This window comes from Nelumbo lutea, chromosome 4 (assembly GCF_056320005.1).
Source record: "Nelumbo lutea isolate HS-2025 chromosome 4, American lotus-T2T, whole genome shotgun sequence".
Classification (NCBI taxonomy): domain Eukaryota; kingdom Viridiplantae; phylum Streptophyta; class Magnoliopsida; order Proteales; family Nelumbonaceae; genus Nelumbo; species Nelumbo lutea.
The window spans coordinates 101,473,997-101,495,720 of NC_142687.1; the positions used below are offsets into that span (position 1 = coordinate 101,473,997).

The window sequence follows — 21,724 nt, forward strand, 5'->3', positions numbered from 1 at the left end:
GAAAGCTTCTTCCTTTCCCCAAGAAGATTTCTAAAAATAGGGGCCTTTGAGGATCCTGACACGCTATCATAAACTAAGCTCTGCTCTATCAGATTGGAATCTCAGCCTCCTAGAAACCTCCCTCCAGTACGTCCCACCTCAGACTTACACTTGGTTCGGATTGCTTAGAGTAATCCAGATCTGCTACCCACACCGTCATGTTTTGAAAACATCTTTCCATGAATGACTAGGGAAATAATCCTAATGTGCAGCTGTAATGCCCCATGGGTAGCGATGTGGAAACAAGTCATGGGCAGCAAATCCGAGCCCTCACCATTAAAAATTGAATGGACAATGGAACTAAAACCCACAATCAAAATTGTGGACAAGAACAAAATTCGATAAGAGCGGATGGCACGTGGACCTCAAATGAGTCTAAAACCTCGAATATCCTAATTGGTTCTTATCAAGATCTTTTTACCTCTTCATGTCCAGACCTCTTGGACTTCACAGTTCCTGATCTTGATTATCATGTTTCAGAGGACAAGAATATTATGTTAATTCACACTCCACAATCAAAGATTTGTCATGCTCTCTTTGGTACCGGCCCTTGGAAATCTCCTAGTCCGGATGGCTTGCCTACTGGTTCTTTGCAACACTGTTGGGACATTGTGAAATGGATGAATAATCTACACATTTATTTTTTGAGGTCCAATAGCATGAGACAATGACAGCATAAACACATCTGTAATATTATTTATAGACGCCACAAGTGATGCCCATTCTCACATGAATCAGCACAAAAAAACATTGTACATATTTCAATCAATAACAAGTTCTAATTTTTCTCTGTAAAAGGATTCAGAAAACTCTATAATGAAAACCATAGGCCCAGTCTTTAAATGATAAAATTGAGGCTTCCTCCAAGAGAGAAATACTGTCCTTATAGGATCATAATCACACTGGAAGGTGAAATATAGAAAGCCAACTGGAATGTGTTTTCTTTTCAAAATTAGCATCCCTATGAAAAAAGCTTTCGATATTCATCAGCTTCTTCCACCATTTCCTCAAGGCTTCTGTCCTTCCTTTCTTTATCCAAGTCAAGCTTTTGCTGTAGCTCCTTCTCCTTAACATCAATCTATGCACCAACATTAATAACGATACAATAAGTTGGCTACCAAAGCTGATCTACATAGAGAATGGGAATAATGCAAGAGTGAGCTAATAAAAAACATTCCTACTTACTGCATCATAAATCTCATCATTTTTCTCAAAATCACCACTTCGCCGTGGGAGGATATGGATGTGGACATGAGGTACTGTCTGTCCTGCCTGGGGCCCATCCTGAGGTAATTAGAATTATCAAGTGGTCAAGAATGGTCTGCAAATGACATCATTACATCCGGTGCATGTCTCTGGTGAAAATGACGAGGGGAAGGAGAGCTCCAAATCAATGGGCCCTTTGATTTTCCAACAGTTTACAACAAAAATAGTAACTCCGGTTTTAATTTTTGTTAGCTATTGATACAATCATTTAAGATGAATTCACCATAGTCCCCACCAAATCTATTATATCTTGGTGCGTAGTTGGGTTTAAAGGCAGAGCATCTTTTCAAGTCCATGTGCTGAATTCATACTTGCAATAAGATATAATGTGAGGAGATTGGTTTGCTGCCTTTTAAATTTTTTAACAAGTGATTAGAGTCCCAACAAGAGAACATGCTAACACAATATAATAAAAAGTGATTAGAAGCATGCATTCCAGATTCAGGCACATAAACAAGTTATAGTTTCATAGTTTTGGCCAGTTTTGCTAATTGGACTGATTTGTCTATATCTAAAACTTGAATAAAAGAATCAGAAAAAGATGTGTTTTCTGATGTAATTTGGAAAGAAGAAAAGAAGTCAACCTAGGTTGGAAGAGAAGAAGAAGAGAGAAGAGAGAAGAGAAAATGGTGCGGTTAGATTGTTCTGGCCGCCCCACTAAATCTTATTTATATTCATGACTTTACAATAAGCAGAGCTACTCTAATACCCCTACTTAAAAACAAAAGAAAAATAAACATGGCCCAACTGGCCCAACTACTAAAACTGTAACATAAAGAAATAAACAGTAAAATAAAGTGTGGGGCTGGAACAATAGACACACTAATAGTCTATTAACTATCTCTACACTCTCAATAGGGAATCTTTTCATATTTAGAGTCTCAATACTTTGAACCTTGGTCAAGAGTTGACCCATTTAACTCATATAATTGGACTATTCACCCACAACCCAATTGTTTCTTCTTAATATAATGAATTTATTATATTAAAGACATGCCCAATTTTTTGTTGTACATATTGTTTACATTGTTTCTGTTGAGTTGGTCCAGTTTGTTTTTATTTAGTTAGGAAGTTGTTGGGCCTTAGGCCCATTAGTTTATGTTTTTTTAAGTTGTGACTGTTCAGCTTTTAGTAGCCGCCCTACTAAGGGCATCCTTGTAATATCTCATCTTTTTAAGTTAAGTATAAATATAATGAGAGGGGGGCGGCTAGGGTGGATTTCACAATCTTGGTCGACTTCCTACTCTCTTCTTCTTCTCCTTTCTTCTCTACTGTTGAAATCTTCATCTTCCCCCTCTTTCTTTCACAAGAAACTCAACTAAATCTGCAATTAGTGATCTCTACTTGGTATCAGAGCAGGCCAAAGGTTCCTTGAAGTTGTTCTCTCATGCAGCCCTAGATCGGCCGACTGCATGGTGATTTAAGAGGCTGATCGAAGCTCTCAGGTAAGCCCAATTTTTGGATTTTTTTGGTGGATCTGTGTGCCCTGTAGCTGGTCTAGGGTTTCTCATCAAAATCAGGAAAAACTGGAGAAAGGGGAAGAGTCATGTTTCTGTTAGACTCTTCAATTTTGACCTAGGAAGTGGTGCCCTAATTTTTTAGGGTTCCTTGGAGTTTTTTGTAAGGGGCGATTCAAGTCATGCCTGATTTGGAGGCTTCTAGAGAGGGCGGTTGCCTCTTCTCTCTCTTCTCCCGTCCCACAGAAAAGGAATCTTTTGTGGGAAAAAAGTCTAGGACACCAGAAAGATGTTGTTGGTTCCAAAAGGTGTTTTGTTTGATCTTGCTACAAATTTCAGTTATTTTCTTTACATTTTTTGAGAAGCATGGAGGTCCAAGGAGTTGAAAATAAGCCCGGGAGTGAAATGGGACTAGTGGGAGGAGGTGTTGGAGACCCTTTCGGGGCTGGGACCATTACTATAGTTAGGTTTCCACTTTAGGTAAGAAGGGACCTCCTTGGATTATAGATTCTGGAGCCTCAAAGCACATGACCCAGAGCTCTACTAATTTTTCAACTTACCAGCTCTGTTCTGGCAGAGATAGGGTCTCCATAGCTGATGGATCCCATGTTCCTAATGCTGGGAAGGGATCTGTCAAGACTAGTGATTCTATTTCTCTACCCTCTATCCTTCATGTTCCCAGATTAAGCACTAATTTGTTATTTGTTAGTAGTTTGACTAAGAACCTGAACTGCTCAGTAATTTTTTCTCCTGGTCGTTGTATTTTGCAAGATCTGGATTCAAAGATGATGATTGGGAGTGGTCGTGAAGTGAATGGAATCTACCTCTTGGAAGTACTTCCTTCTCATCAGAGTCATCATGTCAGCAGGGATAGTTAGTCTGGGTCTGCAAGTCAAATTATGCTTTGGCATAATCGTTTGGATCATTTACCGCTTTCTTCTTTGAGTTTTTTGTTTCCAAAACTTTTTGAGTCTGTTAGTTTGTCAAGTCTGGAGTGTGAAGGTTGTCAACTTGGAAAGCATTGTAGACATTCATTTAAACCTAGTAATAAAAGATGTTCTTCTTCTTTTGATGTTATTCATTCGGATGTGTGGGGCCCTTACCATGTTCCTTCTATGGGAGGCTATTGCTATTTTCTCTTATTTGTGGATGATTTCTCACGATACTCTTGGATTTACCTGATGAGATCCCGCGATGAGGTACCATCCTTGGTGAGGCAATTTCATCAGATTGTACCAACACAGTTTGGAACAAGAATAAAGGTGTTCAAATCTGACAATGCCAGGGAATATTTTGAAAGACATCTTGCCTCATATCTGTTAGAATATGGTGTTGTCCATCAGAGCAGTTGCCCCTACAGTCCACAGCAGAATGGTGTTGCAGAAAGAAAGAATAGACACATTGTTGAGATTGCAAGAAGCATGATGATCACATCTACAGTTCCAATTCGGTTTTGGGGTGATGCAGTTATCACAGCAGTATATCTGATTAACAGGGTGCCCTCTCGTATACTTGGATTCAGCACCCCATTCAGTCTTCTTTTTCCTCAGGGGGAGATGTTTCATGTTCCTCTCAAGGTGTTTGGGTGTGTCTGCTTTGCACATATCCTTGGTCCTCACCACTCAAAGCTTGATCCCAAGGCAAAGAAGTGTGTCTTCCTTGGATATGCAGAGAATCAGAAAGGGTACTGATGCTATGATACAGTCTCTGGGAGCCGGTATGTTACTATGGATGTCACCTTTTTTGAATCCACGTACTTCTTCACAAAGAATCCTTCTCAGGGGGAGTGTTTTGGGGAAGTGAGTCATCAATTTATTCCTCTCCCAGTTTTAGTCCTTGTGTCTACTCCTGTGCTTGACCACCACCCTATGGCACCTACCTTGCCACCTCCTTTGCATTCTGCTTCTCAGCATTACTTACGACAAAGACTTCACAAGAAGGTTGATTCCACTACAGCAGAACTCACATCACTTCCTATCGATTCCTTGGAGACTCCAGATTCGGTTGCTGCCATGGATTCAAGTATTCCTCTTGGTCCCGCTACTGTTTCATTTCCCATTGATCCTACTAACTCTGTTATAGATAACCTTGATCTCCATATTGCTATCAGAAAAGGGAAAAGAAAGTGTACTGCTCATTGTATTTCACAGTACTTATCCTACAGTGGACTTTCTCCTTCCTACTATGCTTTTCTCTCCTCTCTTGATTCAGTGTCTATACCCAAGGGTGTTAGTGAGGCTTTCTCCAAACCTGAGTGGAAGACAACTATACAGGAAGATATGACAGATTTGATTAAGAATCAGACATGGGACATTGTGGATCTACCAGAAGGCATGGAGACAGTTGGATGTAGATGGGTTTACACAGTAAAATATAAGGCAGATGGAAGTATAGAAAGGTACAAGGCAAGAATTGTTGCAAAAGGGTACACATAGACCTATGGCATTGATTACTTAGAGACCTTTGCGCCAATTGCAAAGATGACCTCCATTCGGATACTTCTTTCTCTTGTTGCTTCATACTCTTGGCCCTTGTTTCAACTTGATGTGAAGAATGCTTTCCTAAATGGGGATCTACAAGAAGAACTGTATATGGATCTTCCTAATAGCTTTTACAATGATACTAAAAAGGGAAAGGTATGCAGGCTTAAGAAGTCACTTTATGGCTTGACACAATCTCCCAGAGCATGGTTTGAGAGATTCAGACAGGCCTTGATTGCTTTTGGCTACACTCAGACTCAATCCAATCACACCTTGTTTGTGAAGCGAAGGGGATCTTTGGTGACAGTCCTAATTGTTTATGTGGATGATATTGTTGTCACCGGGAATGATCTGAGTGAGATTGATGGTCTGAAAAAGAACCTACATAAAGAATTTGAAATTAAGGATCTTGGAGAACTGAGATACTTCTTAGGCATTGAAGTTGCAAGATCAAAACATGGAATTTTTATCTCACAAAGGAAGTATGTCTTGGATCTTCTTCAAGAGACAGGGAAGCTTGGAACAAAGGCAATCAGCACCCCTATTGATCAGAACCATAAAATTAATGCATTAGAAGGTGAACCAGTAAAGGACATTGGGAGATATCAGAGATTTGTGGGTTGGCTTCTATACTTGTGTATGACAAGACCAGACATCTCCTATGCAATAAGTGTAGTAAGTCAATACATGCATGCTCCACGAGTTCAGCATTGGAGGCAGTTGACAAGATTCTTGCTTATTTGAAGGGGCACCCGGGCAGAGGCATATTGTTTACTGATCATGGACAGTTGAAACTAGAGGTTTATACAGATGCAGATTGGGCAGGGTGCCTTGATGACAGGAGATCAACTTCAGGAGTGTGCACCCTAGTTGGGGGTAACCTTGTCTCATGGAAGAGTAAGAAACAAACAGTGGTGGCAAGATCAAGTGTTGAAGCCGAATACAGGGCCATGGCACATGGAGTTTCAGAACTTCTCTGGATCCGTTCCCTGTTAGAAGAAATTAGTGTACAGGCAGAAGAACCTATGATGCTATACTGTGATAACCAGGCAGCAATTAACATTGCCCATAACCCAGTCCAGCATGACCGAACTAAGCACATTGAAGTGGATAGACATTTTATCAGAGAAAGGGTAACTTCTGGAGAAGTTTGTCTTCCATACATTGCTTCTGATCTACAGCTCGTTGATGTTCTCACAAAAGGTGTTGCAAAGAACAAGCTAGAGCATGATTTACGCAAGTTGGGAATGTGTGACATTTACTCCCAACTTGAGGGGGAGCATTGAGTTGGTCCAGTTTGTTTTTATTTAGTTAGGAAGTTGTTGGGTTTTAGGCCCATTAGTTTATGTTTTTTTAAGTTGTGACTGTTCAGCTTTTAGTAGTCGCCCTACTAAGGGCATCCTTGTAATATCTCGCCTTTTTAAGTTAAGTATAAATATAATGAGAGGGGGGCGGCTAGGGTGGATTTCACAGTCCTGGTTGACTTCCTACTCTCTTCTTCTTCTCCTTTTTTCTCTACTGCTGAAATCTTCATCTTCCCCCTCTTTCTTTCACAAGAAACTCAACTAAATCTGCAATTAGTGATCTCTACTGTTTTTTTTGTACATCTTATCCTATTCTATATAATTTTTCTTTTGTTTATGACATCATATGTTGAACCATTTATATGATTTTTTATTTTATTTATGACGTCATCAGCAAATTATTTGATCCAAATTGTTGGACTATTGCTCCACAACCCATTTGTTTCTATATAATTTTTATTTTGTCTATGACATCATAGGTTGACAGACCCATTTAACCCAAATAGTTTTTTTCTATCAATAACAGAGAACTTTCATTAATTAATAATATAAAAGATTTAAGTACAATAAGGTGGGGAGGTAAACTCTCTTAATTCTACCCTAAAGAGAAAATTACAATGTAGCCCAAAACAAATGACTTCTTCCCACCCCCTGTTTGTCCAATGCGTCTGCAAATGAATTGGCACACCTTTTAACCCACTGCATATGCATTTCCATGCCCTGAGTTAACCACTTGAATTGTCTTCACTCGTTAATGTGTGTCCATAACCCATCGTTTGCACTCTCTATCCAGCCAATTACCACTTGTGAATCTCCTTCAATGATCAACCTGTTTATATTTAGTTCCTTAGCCCTTTTCACCCCCTCTATCAAGGCCAAAATTTCTGCTCCCAGTGAATCCCCAAATCCAATTGATCCTGAAAAAAGAGCTATTACCAAACCTGCCTCCGATCTGAAAACACCACCATCCCCATTTCAAGGAAGAGATTCCCTACAACCCAATTGAATGAATTGGGCTCATTGTAGAAATTGATGTCTTACCCTCCAAAGTATCAAAATTTCTGAAAGGATTATGACCTGTAGCTCAATTAAATAAGGGGAAAGATCGTCAAATTCAAGAATCAAGTTATATAGTGTTTGTTCACTAGAATTTCTGCTCTCCATCAATTTCTCAAAATTTTCAAAGATATTCAAAAGGGAGTCAAATGGCAACCATAATCAAATGATTATAATTTTCATTCTTTAGTTTGTGTATGTTTTATTCGTGGTTTAAAATGTCCCTAACTTTCCTAATATTTCCACAACATTTTTTCATTCCCATGGGTAGTGACACGAAATTTTACTGGAATTGGCATATTCCCCAGTGAACACTACCAGCACTATGTAGAGTACAACAGATTGATTCCATGGCAAATTTCCATTTACATGGGTAGCGACATGAAATATTACTATATTCCCCAATAAACACTACCACCACTATATGAAGTGCAAGAGAATAGAGATAGTATTATAACATAAGCTGGTAACAATATTGTAGATATGTGGAGTAGCAAAATTATTGCCCACGTAACTTACATGATTATCACTTCAAACCAGCTCATTAATTTCAAACATGAAATTAAATATTAGTTGTTTGTGTAATAAATTACTTGGTTGATGTATTACAACCATGTGCATTTTATATGAGTTTAAATTTTGTTTTAACTCATTCTAGCATGTAGTTTTGAATCTTTTACAACCATAATCAAATTAAATATTCTTTTTTCTATAACCATAGTTTCTTAGCTTTGTTTAATTATTTAGAAGAAGATAATAATTTAAAAAGGTGTGTTTATGCTTCTTTTATCATTTCATAAAATAACATTCTATATTTATGCATATTTTACAATGTTCCCATCATGTCTATAGTTTTTACAATATTTCTATATGATATTTCTGCCATTTCCGATATGTTCCTATATTTAGACGACCAACATTACCATCGACACCGACATTTTAAACCTTGTTTTTGTTTGAGACAAAAACAAAGGACTTTTTCTACCCTCTACAAAGATATAATAAGGGGATATCATCTATACTGAACACTATTTGAAAAGTAATAAAAACTCAATTATCTAAACTTTTACAACAATACTAGTTGAAAAACAAGATTTTGAACTTTGAGATTTAAACATTTTAAATGTGATAAATATTTCTAGAAGTCAAGGCATGCAATAAAAACAAAAAAGCAAATTTGTTTGAAATTATTAAAGTTGAAAAATTGGAACTTGAAGAAAAGAAGATGAAGTTGATTCTTTGTAGTCTTACTTGGATTGTAAACGCAAGAGAAGATGCTTTGTGATGATGCTCAAGCTGACAACCAACCTTCTGTGCTGTGAGCCATAAATCACTAATCTCATCAGCAGTGAGATCAATAAAGCGCTTCACTTCACGCCTTGGGCAGACAAGGACATGTAAGTACTGTTAAGGTCATTAAACTGAACACATAGAAATTCACCACAGACTAGAGTATCAAAGTTGAAATTTCACTGTAATGCAACAAAACAAGAGGCATAATGACATTCAGTAGGTACTCAATACTCTTTTTTTTTTTCGGTATCATTTGAAAGGGCTACACCCCAACTCATAACCCCCCCACTCCAGGTCAGGCGGGATTCAATCCCAAGTCTCCGCTACAACCAGCAGGAGACCTTACCAACCAGCTGGTTGGCACCTTGCCAGTAGGTACTCATATACTCAATAGATATCATTGATGGCGTATGCATGATAATATGCACATGTACTTTTATGTTCAATTTCGCATTCTTAGTAATAAAAGTATCCAGGGCATATTGATACAAAAGTCAATGTGTATCAAAATATCTAATATATTCTGCCTAAACATTCTGTATTTAGGAAGAATTTTGGACATACTACTTCATAGTGACTAACCATTACTTCTAATAGCAAGTGATGTAGGACTGACAGCTTTGATACTCTAGGAATGGAAACTGGGCGGGTTCAGGGCAGGGCACCCCCTCCCCCATCCCCACCCCATGGTCAAGATACTCTACCCTGTCCCTGGTGGTGGGGCACCCACTCCCCATCAGGGATGGGGAATCCCCAAATTTTCCCTACCCCAAGGCAACCACCTAAAATAATCTAATTTGCAGATAATTTACAAATAGGACTATGGGAATTTTGGGGTATTTTAGGAATTGGATTATGACAATTTGGGGGTACTTTAGAAATGGAATTATGGGATCCTGGGATTTTAAGAATTTGAGGAAAACTTAGAGAAATTTTAAAAATCAATATTAAATCTAGGGATATTTTACTAATTTACCATTGGGTTCGGGGCTGGTTTGGGGAATTATACGCAAACCCCATCCATGGTTCAGGGAAAAATTATTTTTCCAGTCCCCACCCCTTTCCTGTTTAAGATTGGGGAATGGGGCTGGGCAGGGCCCTGGTTTTACAGGGAAAATTGGCATCCCTAATACTGACTAACATAGAACTGGAATTACATAAGGACAAGTCTAAGAGGACAATAATTGGCTAAAAACGTTTTAGGGATGATTTTAGAACTAAAAGTAAGGGTTAGGAGAGGTTATAAAGGTGATAAACCTACTAGAACTAAGAAAAACAAAAATCACAAAACTCTCAATATCATAAGAAAACCCAATAACCCTGAACTACTTAACCAATGACTATGAAACATCAAATAGAAACCAACTATAACCACACAAATCAGATGATAAAGATGGACCTCACAGACCTGTAAAATAACCAAAGTACTGAAAAAATCCAAAAATATATGATTTTTACAAAAAAAAAAAGTCAAATTTGACAACATTGCTCCTGCATTATGTTTGTTCCTTGTATACATGTCTTTTCTTAACAAAATTTTAATTTAGTATCTAAACATGGAAAAGAAAACAGTGAACCAGAGATAATAGACCCTCAAAGGCTCAAATCTCAGTCCATTTATTTCCAATCATTTTTTCCCTCCTCCTTTTGATAATTAAAATCCCTCTCTATATATCTTCCCCCTTATGTGCATATGGGGAAATTCAATACAACTCATTGCATTCACATAATATGCAATTTAGTTTTTAACTGTGCAAGCATGTGTTTTTACAAAAGGAAACACAAAGCATAGAGGAACAAGTGCCATAATCACCCAGATCATCTATGGCCTCATCATTGGCAGTACCTGGTTGTTGCTAGTTGAGCACCATGGATGTTTTAACACCCCCCCCCCAAGTGCAATGGAGGTAAAGAAGCATGGGTGATGATGACCTAGGTATTTTATAGGCAATGCCTGATTCCACTGCTTCTCTGCAATTTTTCTTCCTTACAACCAAAAACATGTAAAAAGGAATCATTTTTTTAACATAAGCTAAATGCATGAGGACTAACAGATGCCCAAACCATATATCATCAATGAAGCGATTGAAAAAAATGAAAGTAACTTTAATTTGTCTTAGTACACACATTAGTCAGTGATGACAATAGAAACTGGCAAGGTTAATTGATTCCAAAGGAAAAGGATATGACCTGTAAAAGATAAGAAAAATGAAAGTAATCAGAAAGAAGTTCTACTTTTAATACAAAACACCATATAAAGTGGGTACTAGAAGATAGAAAATTCTCATGATATATGGTTATTGAAAGATGAGAGATTTAAATGAACAATGGAATTAGAATAAGCACAAATTTTTTATTTCGTAGTATTAGTTTTGATGCTTGAGTTATCAATTAAGAAGGCAAGACATGATAATTTAGCTGCTTAGGCCATGTTTGGTTCAATTCTCATTCTTTCTCATTCTTACCCAAGATGAAATTCTAAAATGGAAAAAAATGGGTAAAAATAGGCAGAATGAGAAACTATTGCTATGAACAAAACACTTTTTTTCCTAAAAATTATTTCTTTTCAGACTAACAAGTGTCCTATGTTACTCATTTTCATTCTTAAAAAAAAAAAGTGCCAATATTCACAAACCGCCAGCCTAGGTCTCCAATAGTCAATATTTACCAATTGGCATAGATGTTTCGGAAGTACTTTTATAAAAGTGTTTTCGTAAAAGTACTTCTGTAAAATTGCTTTCGCAAAAGTAAACATCTATGACAACGGTTTTATAGGTAGGGTTTCCTCAAAGAATGAAATGAGCAAGATGGGGCATGATTAATTTTCATGCTGCATGCTAGTCAATTTTTATGCCATGGGGCTGATTTTTCGTTCTAAAAAGAATGTGGCCATTGGCAAGAATTTTGTAACCAAACACTCTAATGTTATTCATTCTTGCCCATTCTTACCTAGAATGAGCAAGAATTAAGAGAATGAGGCCTAAAGCAGTGAACCAAACATGGCCTTAGTTTCTAGAGAGAAAATGGAAAATGAATCTCAGTGTGAATACACCTCTGAGTGTTTGCTGTCATTACATGCAACAAACATGAACTCTCCCTTTCCTTTTTCTTTTTCTATCAATAAAAATAAGGAGCTTATATACACAGAGCCAAGGGCTAACAAGGAAACTTAAACCCCATGCAATAAAGTCACCAACTCAAACAAGAAAACCCACTTAACAATCCCCTAACACAATATTTGATTCACCAAAGAAAACAAAAAGAAAAACATAAGAGTCAGCACTTGATAGTCCCCTTCAACCATAATATTCTCAAACTCAAGGTAAACAAAAACTTCACTCCTTGTACCAGGGACCTGTTCTTGGACGATAACTCTGATTTATGAACAATCTCAATATTAATTTCACTTTCTATCTGTAGATGATTCTGAACAGTTTTGCCTAATTCATGTTTCATATCTAGTTCCAATTGGGCTTCAACATGCATAACATCACTTTGACATATTGTGTGCAACTTCCACTTGTAAATTCCTCAAACAGTACTGCCGCATTAAGAATACAAAACTTGAACTCCTAAGCTATGCAGCTGGGTCTTGTGAATGTCGGGTTTTTTTTTTTTTTTGCATTTAATTGTAAATTTTCAACTTTGCTCTGTCAAGGGGAGTTATGTCTCTAAAATACCAGATCACTACCAGGAACTGAGAGTGAAGAGGAGATGGAGAGGGCTTGAAGTGATGGAGTTCTCCAAGCAGCTAACAGGTGGGGATCTGAACTGGTTATCAAAGCAATAAAATGTTGTTTCAATATGGAAGGACTAAAGGTAAGAATCTATTGAAAAACAGAGAAGACAGGAGAGCACCAATCTTCCTGCCTGAGGAAGCTACATTATGGTTGAAGGGGTTTGCTGATGTAGTAGTCAACTGTATCAGGATAGTGGGCTGGAAAAATTCCATGGTCTTAATAGGGAAAAGATTTGAAGCTGAGCTGAGAAGGAATGGAAAGGGGTGCTTATTGCTGTCACAGAAAACTTCGATAACAATAGGAGACAGCTGATATGTGTGCTGGAAGGGAAGGAGGAACAGGGATGGATCTCCTTTGGGGACAAACTACAGCAGTTTCTCCTGTCTGTTGACAGGAACATAATTAAGGAAAAATCCACCACTACTGAAGTACATAATGAGCAGAACCGTCCTAGTCAGGTGGTGAAAGATAAAACCGATATACAAGTGGAAACTGAAGAACAGAGCCTCTCCCTTCATGGAGTAACGGTTGTGAGCTCGACAGGTTTTTAGAGGATGATGCTTGAGGCAGGAAGAGGTAAATGGGAACAGAGAATGGTTATAACAGTTGAAGAGGTAAAGGACCAGAGGAAGATATTGGATACAATGGAGCAGAAGTTAGTGAAGCTGATGCAGTCTTAATGTTGTTTGCAGACAGGAAGGCGGTCCTTGAAATTGGTGATTAGGAAAGGAGTTTTACGACGATCAAATCAGAAGAGGGTTTGATACAGGTACAGAACTGGACTCACTCTGCTGTGCTATGAGATAGAGGCCACACATAGAAATTTCCTGATAAAGCATTTAAGACTTCCATTTCATCTCTGGAAAGAAACGGCTATTGGGAACATAGTGAGAATCTTGGGTGTTCTGGAGAAGGTTAATCTTAGAAACCTGTGTGCTCCAAAGATTAGGATCACAGGGGTGAAACCAGAGAAGCATCACTTTGGTGAATGGAGTCATGTTTGGCTGTTATCAGAAGTTGAAGCAGCACTTTCCCGCCATTAGAGGTATTAGACAAGGGGATCCCCTCTCTCCTTTCTTGTTCATCTTAGTAGTTGTGTTAGGTATCCTTATCTAGAGAGCATATTTGAGGGGTTTGGTGAGAAGTTGGAGAGTGGGAAGAGAAAGAGTGTCTATTACTCACTTACAATTTGTTGATACCATCTTATTTTGTGAGGGAGGTGATTTAAATTGGATGAGGAATTTGACGTAGGTGGTCCTAGTGTTTGAGAAGATGTCAAATCTGAAAATTAACTTCAGTAAGAGCTGTGTGGCAGGCATTAACATGGATGATAGAGAGGTATCTAAATGTGCAACAATTTTGGGTTGTGAGGTATGCCAGTGGCCACTGAATTATTTGAGGCTGCCTCTAGGGAGCAACCCTAAAGTGTGAATTGGAACCCAGTGGTGGATAGGTTCTCAAAAAGGCTAGCCTCCTAGAAAAGGAATATCTTTCTCTTGGTGGAAGAATCACCTTGATCAAATCAACTTTGGCCAATCTGCCAATCTACTTCCTATTGGTATTTGGGATGCCTGTGAGGATTTGTAGAAGGTTAGAGAAGTTAATGAGAGATTTTTTTGTGGGAGCCTGGAGAGGAAAAGAGGGACCATTGGGTTAGATGGGAAGTGGTAAGTAGAAGTAAGGATTCAGGGGGTCTAGGAACTGGAAACATTCAGAAGAGGAATACGGCTTTGTTGGGGAAATGGCTGGAGATTCCCGGTGGATCAAGATAAATTGTTGACAAAGGTGACTAAGAGTATACATGGGCTGGTAGTTGATGACTGGGACACAAGAATTTCAGCCTGAGCAACTACTGCAGCACCTTGGAAAGCTATCTATGCCATCCTTCCTTGTTTTCTACCCTTTGCCAGGCATAACTTGTGCTTCGGAAATTTGGTGAGCTTCTGGGAACATGTGCGGGTGGGGGAGGTACCACTTAAAGACCAATTCCCTTCCTTATTCTCCCTTTCTAGGTACAAGCATGCCTCCACCTTTATTTCCTCCTTTGGTCTAGGGCCCAAGCTTAATTGGGATTTGGGGTTTAGACGAGGTCTCAAAGAATCAAAGTTGGATTTGGTGTTGTCATTGGTTCAGGTACTTCAAAAGGTCTTCTTGGACCCTTCTAGGGTGGACGTGGATTCTCGGGTTTGGACCCTTTCCTCTTCTGGCTCTTTCACTTGTGCCTCTTTTTTCAATGCCTTAATTCAACCTACTACTCCTGCCAACCTCTTTCCTACTAAAGAAGTGTGGGGGAGACCAGTCCCACCTAGGGTTGGAGCACTATGTTGGGAAATAGCACTAGAAAGAATTAATACGTGTGATCAACCATTTCCCTTTCCTACTCCTGCCAACCCTTTCCCTTTCAAGACAGTTTGGTGTACACACATTCCCTCCAGAGTTTGTTTTTTTGTGTGGGAAGCTAGTCTGAAGAAGATCAACACTTAGGATCTCCTCCAGAAAACGAACCAAGGAAGGTCCTATATATCCCCATATGTATGCTGTTTGTGCTTAAAAGCTGGGGAATCAGCCAATCATATTCTGATCCACTGTGAGGAAACTAGAAAATTCTGGATTTTCTTTCTCAATCTTTTAAATTTTAGTTGGAATTTCCCTGAACATGTGGATTTCCGTAACACATGCAATCCTTTGGAGCATCTGGGAAGAGAGAAATAACCGAATTTTCAACAACAGAAAAAGAAACCTTGAGGAGCTTTTGTCTACTATACCATATAGAATTTTCCTTTGGACTTCCAACTCAGAGTTTTTTAGAGGAGTTTCCTTTTCTGATCTTCAAAGAAATAATGCAGGCTTTTTGTTTTCTAAACACCAGTCCTTAATCACCCCTCTCCCCCACTCTTCTGTGGTGGAAGGGAAGATAACCATGCACTTTGATGGAAGTGTGTTTGGAAACCCAGGTGCAGCAGGAGTTGGTGGAATTTTTAGAAGAAGAGATGGTACAGTTATTTGGGCTTTCAGTGGACCGATAGGGATAGCCTCTTCAACAAAGGCTGAAATTATGGCCGCACTAACCGGAATCAGGATTGCAAGAGATCTGGACTCTCAGAACATTATCATAAAAGGAGATTCAGCAAATACCATCAAGTGGCTTGCTGACTCTGGCAGTGGTCCATGGGCTTTAGCGCATTTCTTGGCTGAAGCTAGAGATATCATATTTAACTTAAATGCACAGCTGGGTTGGATCCCTAGGGAGCTAAACTCTGATGCGGATGGTCTAGCAAAAGCTGGTGTTCACAGGGATTTCATGTTTAGTGATAGCTTTCTTCCTACTTAACTGTTGAGTTGTAATCTCTGTTTACATCTTCTTATGTACCCACTTTTCATTAATAAATTTACCATCTTTTTCAAAAAAAATCAAAGAAGGAAGCCTTTTTGGTGCTTGTTCCCAAACTGTTGTACCCTTTGTAAAGCCAATGGTGAGTGTTGCTTTCACTTACTAATATCCTGTCCCTTTGCTTCTTCTATTTGGGAGTGGTTTCTCTCTTTATTTGGTTGTAGGTGGACTCCCCCAGCATTAAAAGCATCTTCATCTATTCTATTGGTAGCTGGATCATAAAGAGGGGAAGAATCCAGCGGTTTGTTGGACAATTTGGGAGAAAAGGAACCAAAGAATATTTGCTGAAAAAGAAAGAAGTAGAGAGACAAATAATAGGTTATGGACATACATTAATGCAGTGGGTTAAAAGATATGCCAATTCATTTGCAGACGACTGGCCAAACAGGGAGTGGGAAGAAGTCATTTGTTTTGGGCTACATTGTAATTTTCTCTTTGGGGGAGAGTTAGGAGAGTTTACCTCCCCCCACCCAAATTTAAATCTTTTCTATACTTAATTAATGAAAGTTTTCTGTTATTGATAAAAAAAAAAAAGTTGAAGTGTCACTTTAGGGAGGACAAACCAAGGTTGAAGACGACATTGATGTGGCAGGCTGGTGTACAAGTGGCACACAAGCGTTGGTGAAAAAAGAATGGGAAGCAAGGAAAGCTTAAGCAGGAAGTTGAACAGTTTTTGGAGGAAAACCAAATGACAAGTAAACCATTTAGTAGAAATGAATTCAAATGTTTTTGAATTAAAGGAAAAAGAAGCGGGCAAATTATCCTTTGCTGATGTGGCTAGGAGATGAATTAAAGGAAATGAATTCTAACGTCCTTATTTATTTATTCTTGTTCTGATAACACTAACCCTCTTCCTATTAGTAGTTTGAAAAAATCCTTGAATTATTGCATAACCTTCCTTCTTGTTGTGTTTTTCAGGACTTGAAGTCCTAGAGGATGGATTTTTTTTTTTTTGATAAGCAACAAAGGGAAAATATTCATTAAACACAAATCTTCACACAAAAAGTACAGCCAAAAAAGTGTACAACGCTGGGCCTCCCAAGAGGCCATCCACAGCTGACAACAGGGAAAAAATAAAATACAACAATAGCAAAAACATAACTGATATTAACATTCCTAGGCACCCATTTGAATGAGGCATTTAAATCAGCACCTAGAGCTTCAGCCATTCTGACTAAAGGTCTGAACTTCAAAGGAATTTGGTCTTGCCTTGCCATCCATCCTAAAACCATTTGACAGTCACTTCAAACCCTGAACCAAGGCCAAAAGCTCAGCTCTAGAAAAATTTCCCTGTCCTACCAGACCTGAAAAGCTTAGTATGATACTGCCCTCATGGTCTCTAACAAGTGTAACAACTCCTCCCCCCCCCTCCCCCCTCCCCGAGAGCCATGGGCTTCCATGGCTGCAACCATCAAAATTGAGTTTGAGCACCTCTAGATTAGGAAGGGACCAATCTACCATCCTCTGTCACCCTTGAAAATCCCTGCACATCACACCCAAGTGAGCTACCCTTACTTTGGTAAGTTCAAACACTTCCTCTACAAGTTTGCATTTTTCTTCAAAAATTCTCGCATTTCTTTCACACCACAAACCCCATAGCACCGCACCGTGAATGCATTGCCAAACAATCTTTTGTCTTTCAGTGGAGCCACCAAAAACATCTTATTTGAATAGATCTACTACTGCATCTCGTGCCACCAAGTTTTTCCACAAGTGAGAGGAAAAGCTGCCATAGCCTAGAAGCATAGGGACATTGTAACAGTAGATGGTTAGTATTTTCTCCTCTCTTCAGGCAAAGAGCACACACATGAGGAGAGAGAGCCCAATTTTGGAGCCTCTCATGGGTGTTGTTGATTTGGTTAACAGCCTCCCAACAAAAAACCTTTACTTTAGGGGGGACCGGGCAACATCATGCCTCTTTAACCGGGAAAGGCTAAGCTTCTGTAATGGGAAGTAAGGATTGAAAAAAGGAGGCACACATGAAACAACCATTTGTTTTAGGGGTCCAAATTCTCTCATCATTCCCTGATGAAAACAAAACAAAGTTTTCAAGTAGAGTTACAAGAAAAACCAGCTCATTTGTTTCTAAATCCCCTAAAGGCCTTCTTAAACCCAAATCCCAAGCTAAACCATTCTCTCCAAAGGAAATCAAATCTGCAATTGAACTATTTTTAAAGTTGAGCAGCCTATAAATTCTCGGAAAGGTTTGACAAAAAGGAGAGTCCCCCCCACCCCCCAAGTATCTTCCCAAAACTTTCCACTTCACCCTGAAACTATATCATACCTTATGTTTTGCATGAAAGTAGGCAATAGAGTCAGATTTGGCTTCTAGGGGCTTCTCAAAGTTGCTCCCCTAACAGGCACTGAGTCCCAACTATTTGGGTGCAACCCATAGATGCTTTTGATCATTTGATCACCAAATGCCATAAAGCCACTCTTTCCTTTTGGGAACCTCCACAACCATTTCCCTAACAAGGCCATTTTTTTTCTTGAATCCTACCAATTCATAAACCTCCATAGTCCATGCTCTTTAGAAATGCTTACATTTTTCCAGTTCAACAAATGACTATTCTTACTATCTCCCAGATCCCACAAGAACCTGGAGCCCTAAACACAAACAAAAAATAGAGTGGGAGGTTAGACAAAGTAGATTTTATTAAAGTGACTCTCCCTTTTGGATATGTAGTTTTTTTTCTAGGACGCCAACCTTTTCCCAAACCTTTCAATATTGCTCTCCCAGAAAGTCTCCTCATTAGGTTGCCTCCTAAGGGCAATCCTATATATTTAATTGGCACTCCTTCACATCACATCCCAACACTTTCACACACTCTTCCAGCTCCACCCTCTCCACGCTAAGGCCCACCAAACTACATTTCCTCAAATTGACTTTCAATCCTAGACTCTCTTAACTAGTTCTAAAATCGTTTTCAAAGTCCAAGTCCTAGAATATCGTTTTCAAAGTCCAAGTCCTAGAAGATGATTGGGAGTGGTCATGAGGCAAATGGGATATACTGGATATACTATCAAGTATATCCCAAACATCAAGTATATCCCAAACAAGTCCATGTTAGAGCCTTAAATTCTCAACACCTAAAAAAATGATTTTATAATTTTAATTGCCTTTTAAAATATCTTCTATCCCCCTATTTGTTAATTTTGTTCATTCATTTATCCTAATAAAAGATATTTTAAAAGACAATTAAAATTATAAAATCATTTTAACTTCAACTTGCAAAGTCATCCTTTCTTCCTTGATCTTCTCATCTCTTAAACATACTCATTAGTAATTAAAATTTGATCGATAATCTATCTCCCACGGATGAAGGCCCCTTATTGTGCTAGGTTATCAAAGGGAGGATTTCTTTTTAAGCCTCAATGCCAAATTAACCATGCGTTACCACCATTAAAGTTAAAAATGAAAAATTCGACATTCATATCGAAAATGAAAAGCAGAGAGAGAGAGAGAGAGAGACCAGGGAGAACAGGCCGTAGATTAACCATAGCGTAGGAGAGCTGGGTAGAGTAGAATACTTCTTTCTGGTGTATTTTATACGGCCCAAACGTATAATTCTCCGATTCCATCTGTTTAAAATTGCGCACAAGTGGTTAGTGAATGCGGAGGAGAGAGTGGGAAATGAAATGAAAGGATGTCTTTCCGTTTCCAGAGCATTTACTTTGCCTTACCTTAGTTGGAATGCAACACGATGCAGCAGTTCTGCTTGTAGGTGACAAATGAAGGCTGCTGCTTCTGGCGATGGCGAGACGGGTGAGACTGGTAGAAAGCGATTTGTTGATGGGAAATGATGTAGTAATGAACCCTTTTGAACACAGAAGCAGCAACTGCTTTACCATTCTTGGAATAACAGATTATTCACAAAAACACAGAGCACTTATTACTCGAAGAAGGAATCACGCATTCACACAAAGCCCACTAACCTGTTCGGTTTCTCGTCGGACAGAGAGATTAGCACCGTCAGTCTCGTCACTGCCACCGGGTTTTTTCTGGATGAGGATCGAGGAACTCCTTGGAATTTGGGCCCGATGTCCTAGACTTCAAGTGCCTTACGGCCCAGCCCGATCTATAAAATCTCTATATATTACTTTAGGTGCTGGAGTGGACTGTTCATCGGCCGAGAGCCGAGCCGGGCCGGGCTATATACCTCCAAACCTAAACGAACCAAACTAAATTTGATGATTTGATGTGGTCTGGAATTAGAAACGGTCTGATTCGATTTAAGATATTTCAAAATTCTTTTTTGAAAGATATTTCAGATTTCAGTTTACAGTTTGGGGTTGATTTTCTGAGTTTTAAATATTAAACCAAGTGATGATGTGCATTTTGGCAATTCCCCGGCGGGTGAGTGACTCGGATGCCTGGCTGAATAATTCTTACCTGGAATGTGGCTTGGATGCCTAGCTGAATGGTTCCTACCTAGAAGGTAGCTTAGACGCCAAGCTGAATGGTGACAAGCTGTAGAGGTGGCTCTGATGCCTAGTTGAATGGTGACGAACTAGAGAGGTGGCTCTAATGCCTAGCTAAATAGTGACGAACTGGAGAGGTGGTTCTGATGCCTAACTAAATAGTAACGAGCTGGAGAGATGGCTCTGTTGCCTAGCTGAATGGAGTCGAGTTGGAGAGGTGGCTCTAATATCTAGCTGTGTGGTGACGAGTTGGAGAGGTGGCTCTGATGTGAACTGCAAGGACACAGTGTCAGAGTGCCCGGGTTGCTTTACCCGGGGTGGGCACTCCAATGCTTAAGTTAACGAATAAGAGATTTTAAGATAGCTAAATGTGAGAGAGCTGGAGAGTTGCGAGAACTAAATTGCGCATCTCCCCCTGGAGTTGGAGGTAAGGCCTTTATATAGGCATTGTTTGGCGTGAGCATCACGCAACACGTCTTGCATCTCCAAGAGGACGTGCCTAACTGCTTTGAAGTCCTCAGAGGTAGTCATGCACGTAGGCCAATCTTTGCACCTTACTCGGTTTCTCCCAAAACATTCAGTGTGAGAACTGACTTTCGAGAGACCCAGGAGTGATGGGATGCATGCAGAAATCGACGGCGAGCATGTCTCGTAGGTCACCACCTGGACCTCAATCAGGTCGGCAAGCCCTCGAGGGAGGTCGCTCCCCACGTCGAGGTCACTTCATTCGATACTGACAAGGTACCACAGATCAGCCCTGGACGAGGTGTTGCTAGCCACCCTAAGTCGTGGACGAGGTCGCTGGCTAGGTTTCTACTAGGTTGGGGGTGGAGGCAGGTCGCCAAGTCAGCGCTAGAGGCAGGATGCCAAGTCAGCGGTGGAGGCAGGTCACCAGGTCGGCAACAGAGGCAGGTCGCCAGGTCGGCGCTAGAGGCAGGTTGCCAAGTCGGTGGTGGAGGCAGGTCGCCGGGTCGGCGCTAGAGGTAGGTTGCCAAGTCAGCGGTGGAGGCAAGTCGCCAGGTCAGTGCTAGAGGCAGGTCGCCAGGTCAGTGCTAGAGGCAGGTCGCCAGGTCGGTGCTAGAGGCAGGTCGCCAGGTCGACACCAGGGGTAGGTCACCAGGTCGGTGCTAGAGGCAGGTCGCTAGGTTGGCACTAGAGGCAAGTCGCTAGGTCGGTGCCAGAGGCAAGTCGCCAAGTCAGCGACAATGCCAGGTCGCTAGTTGGGACTCCATCATTTTGGCTAAGGCAAGTTGTTGCCTAGGTGGTTCTGGGTGTC

General features: G+C 39.9%; 1 protein-coding gene across 1 annotated transcript; it reads right to left on the reverse strand.

The window, feature by feature from the left end:
* Positions 1–707: 707 nt before the first annotated feature.
* FHIT (FRAGILE HISTIDINE TRIAD) lies at positions 708–20,120 on the reverse strand. The gene is made up of 6 exons (XM_088984428.1): positions 19,963–20,120; positions 19,711–19,844; positions 19,497–19,608; positions 8,854–8,999; positions 1,225–1,323; positions 708–1,117 (listed from the first exon to the last, which is right to left on the reverse strand). Exons 3-6 carry the CDS (start codon positions 19,606–19,608, stop codon positions 1,001–1,003), a joined length of 474 nt encoding a protein of 157 aa, XP_088840554.1. The 5' UTR covers positions 19,711–19,844; positions 19,963–20,120; the 3' UTR covers positions 708–1,000.
* Between the last annotated feature and the right edge of the window lie 1,604 nt (positions 20,121–21,724).

Coding starts and splice junctions, on each gene's coding strand:
- FHIT (XM_088984428.1), bottom strand. CDS start 19,608: ATGGAATCGGAGAATTATACGTTTGGGCCGTATAAAATACACCAGAAA. Junction 9,000..19,496: donor ACGGCCTGTTCTCCCTGGTC/TCTCTCTCTCTC, acceptor AACAGTACTTAC/ATGTCCTTGTCTGCCCAAGG. Junction 1,324..8,853: donor CTCTTGCGTTTACAATCCAA/GTAAGACTACAA, acceptor TAATTACCTCAG/GATGGGCCCCAGGCAGGACA.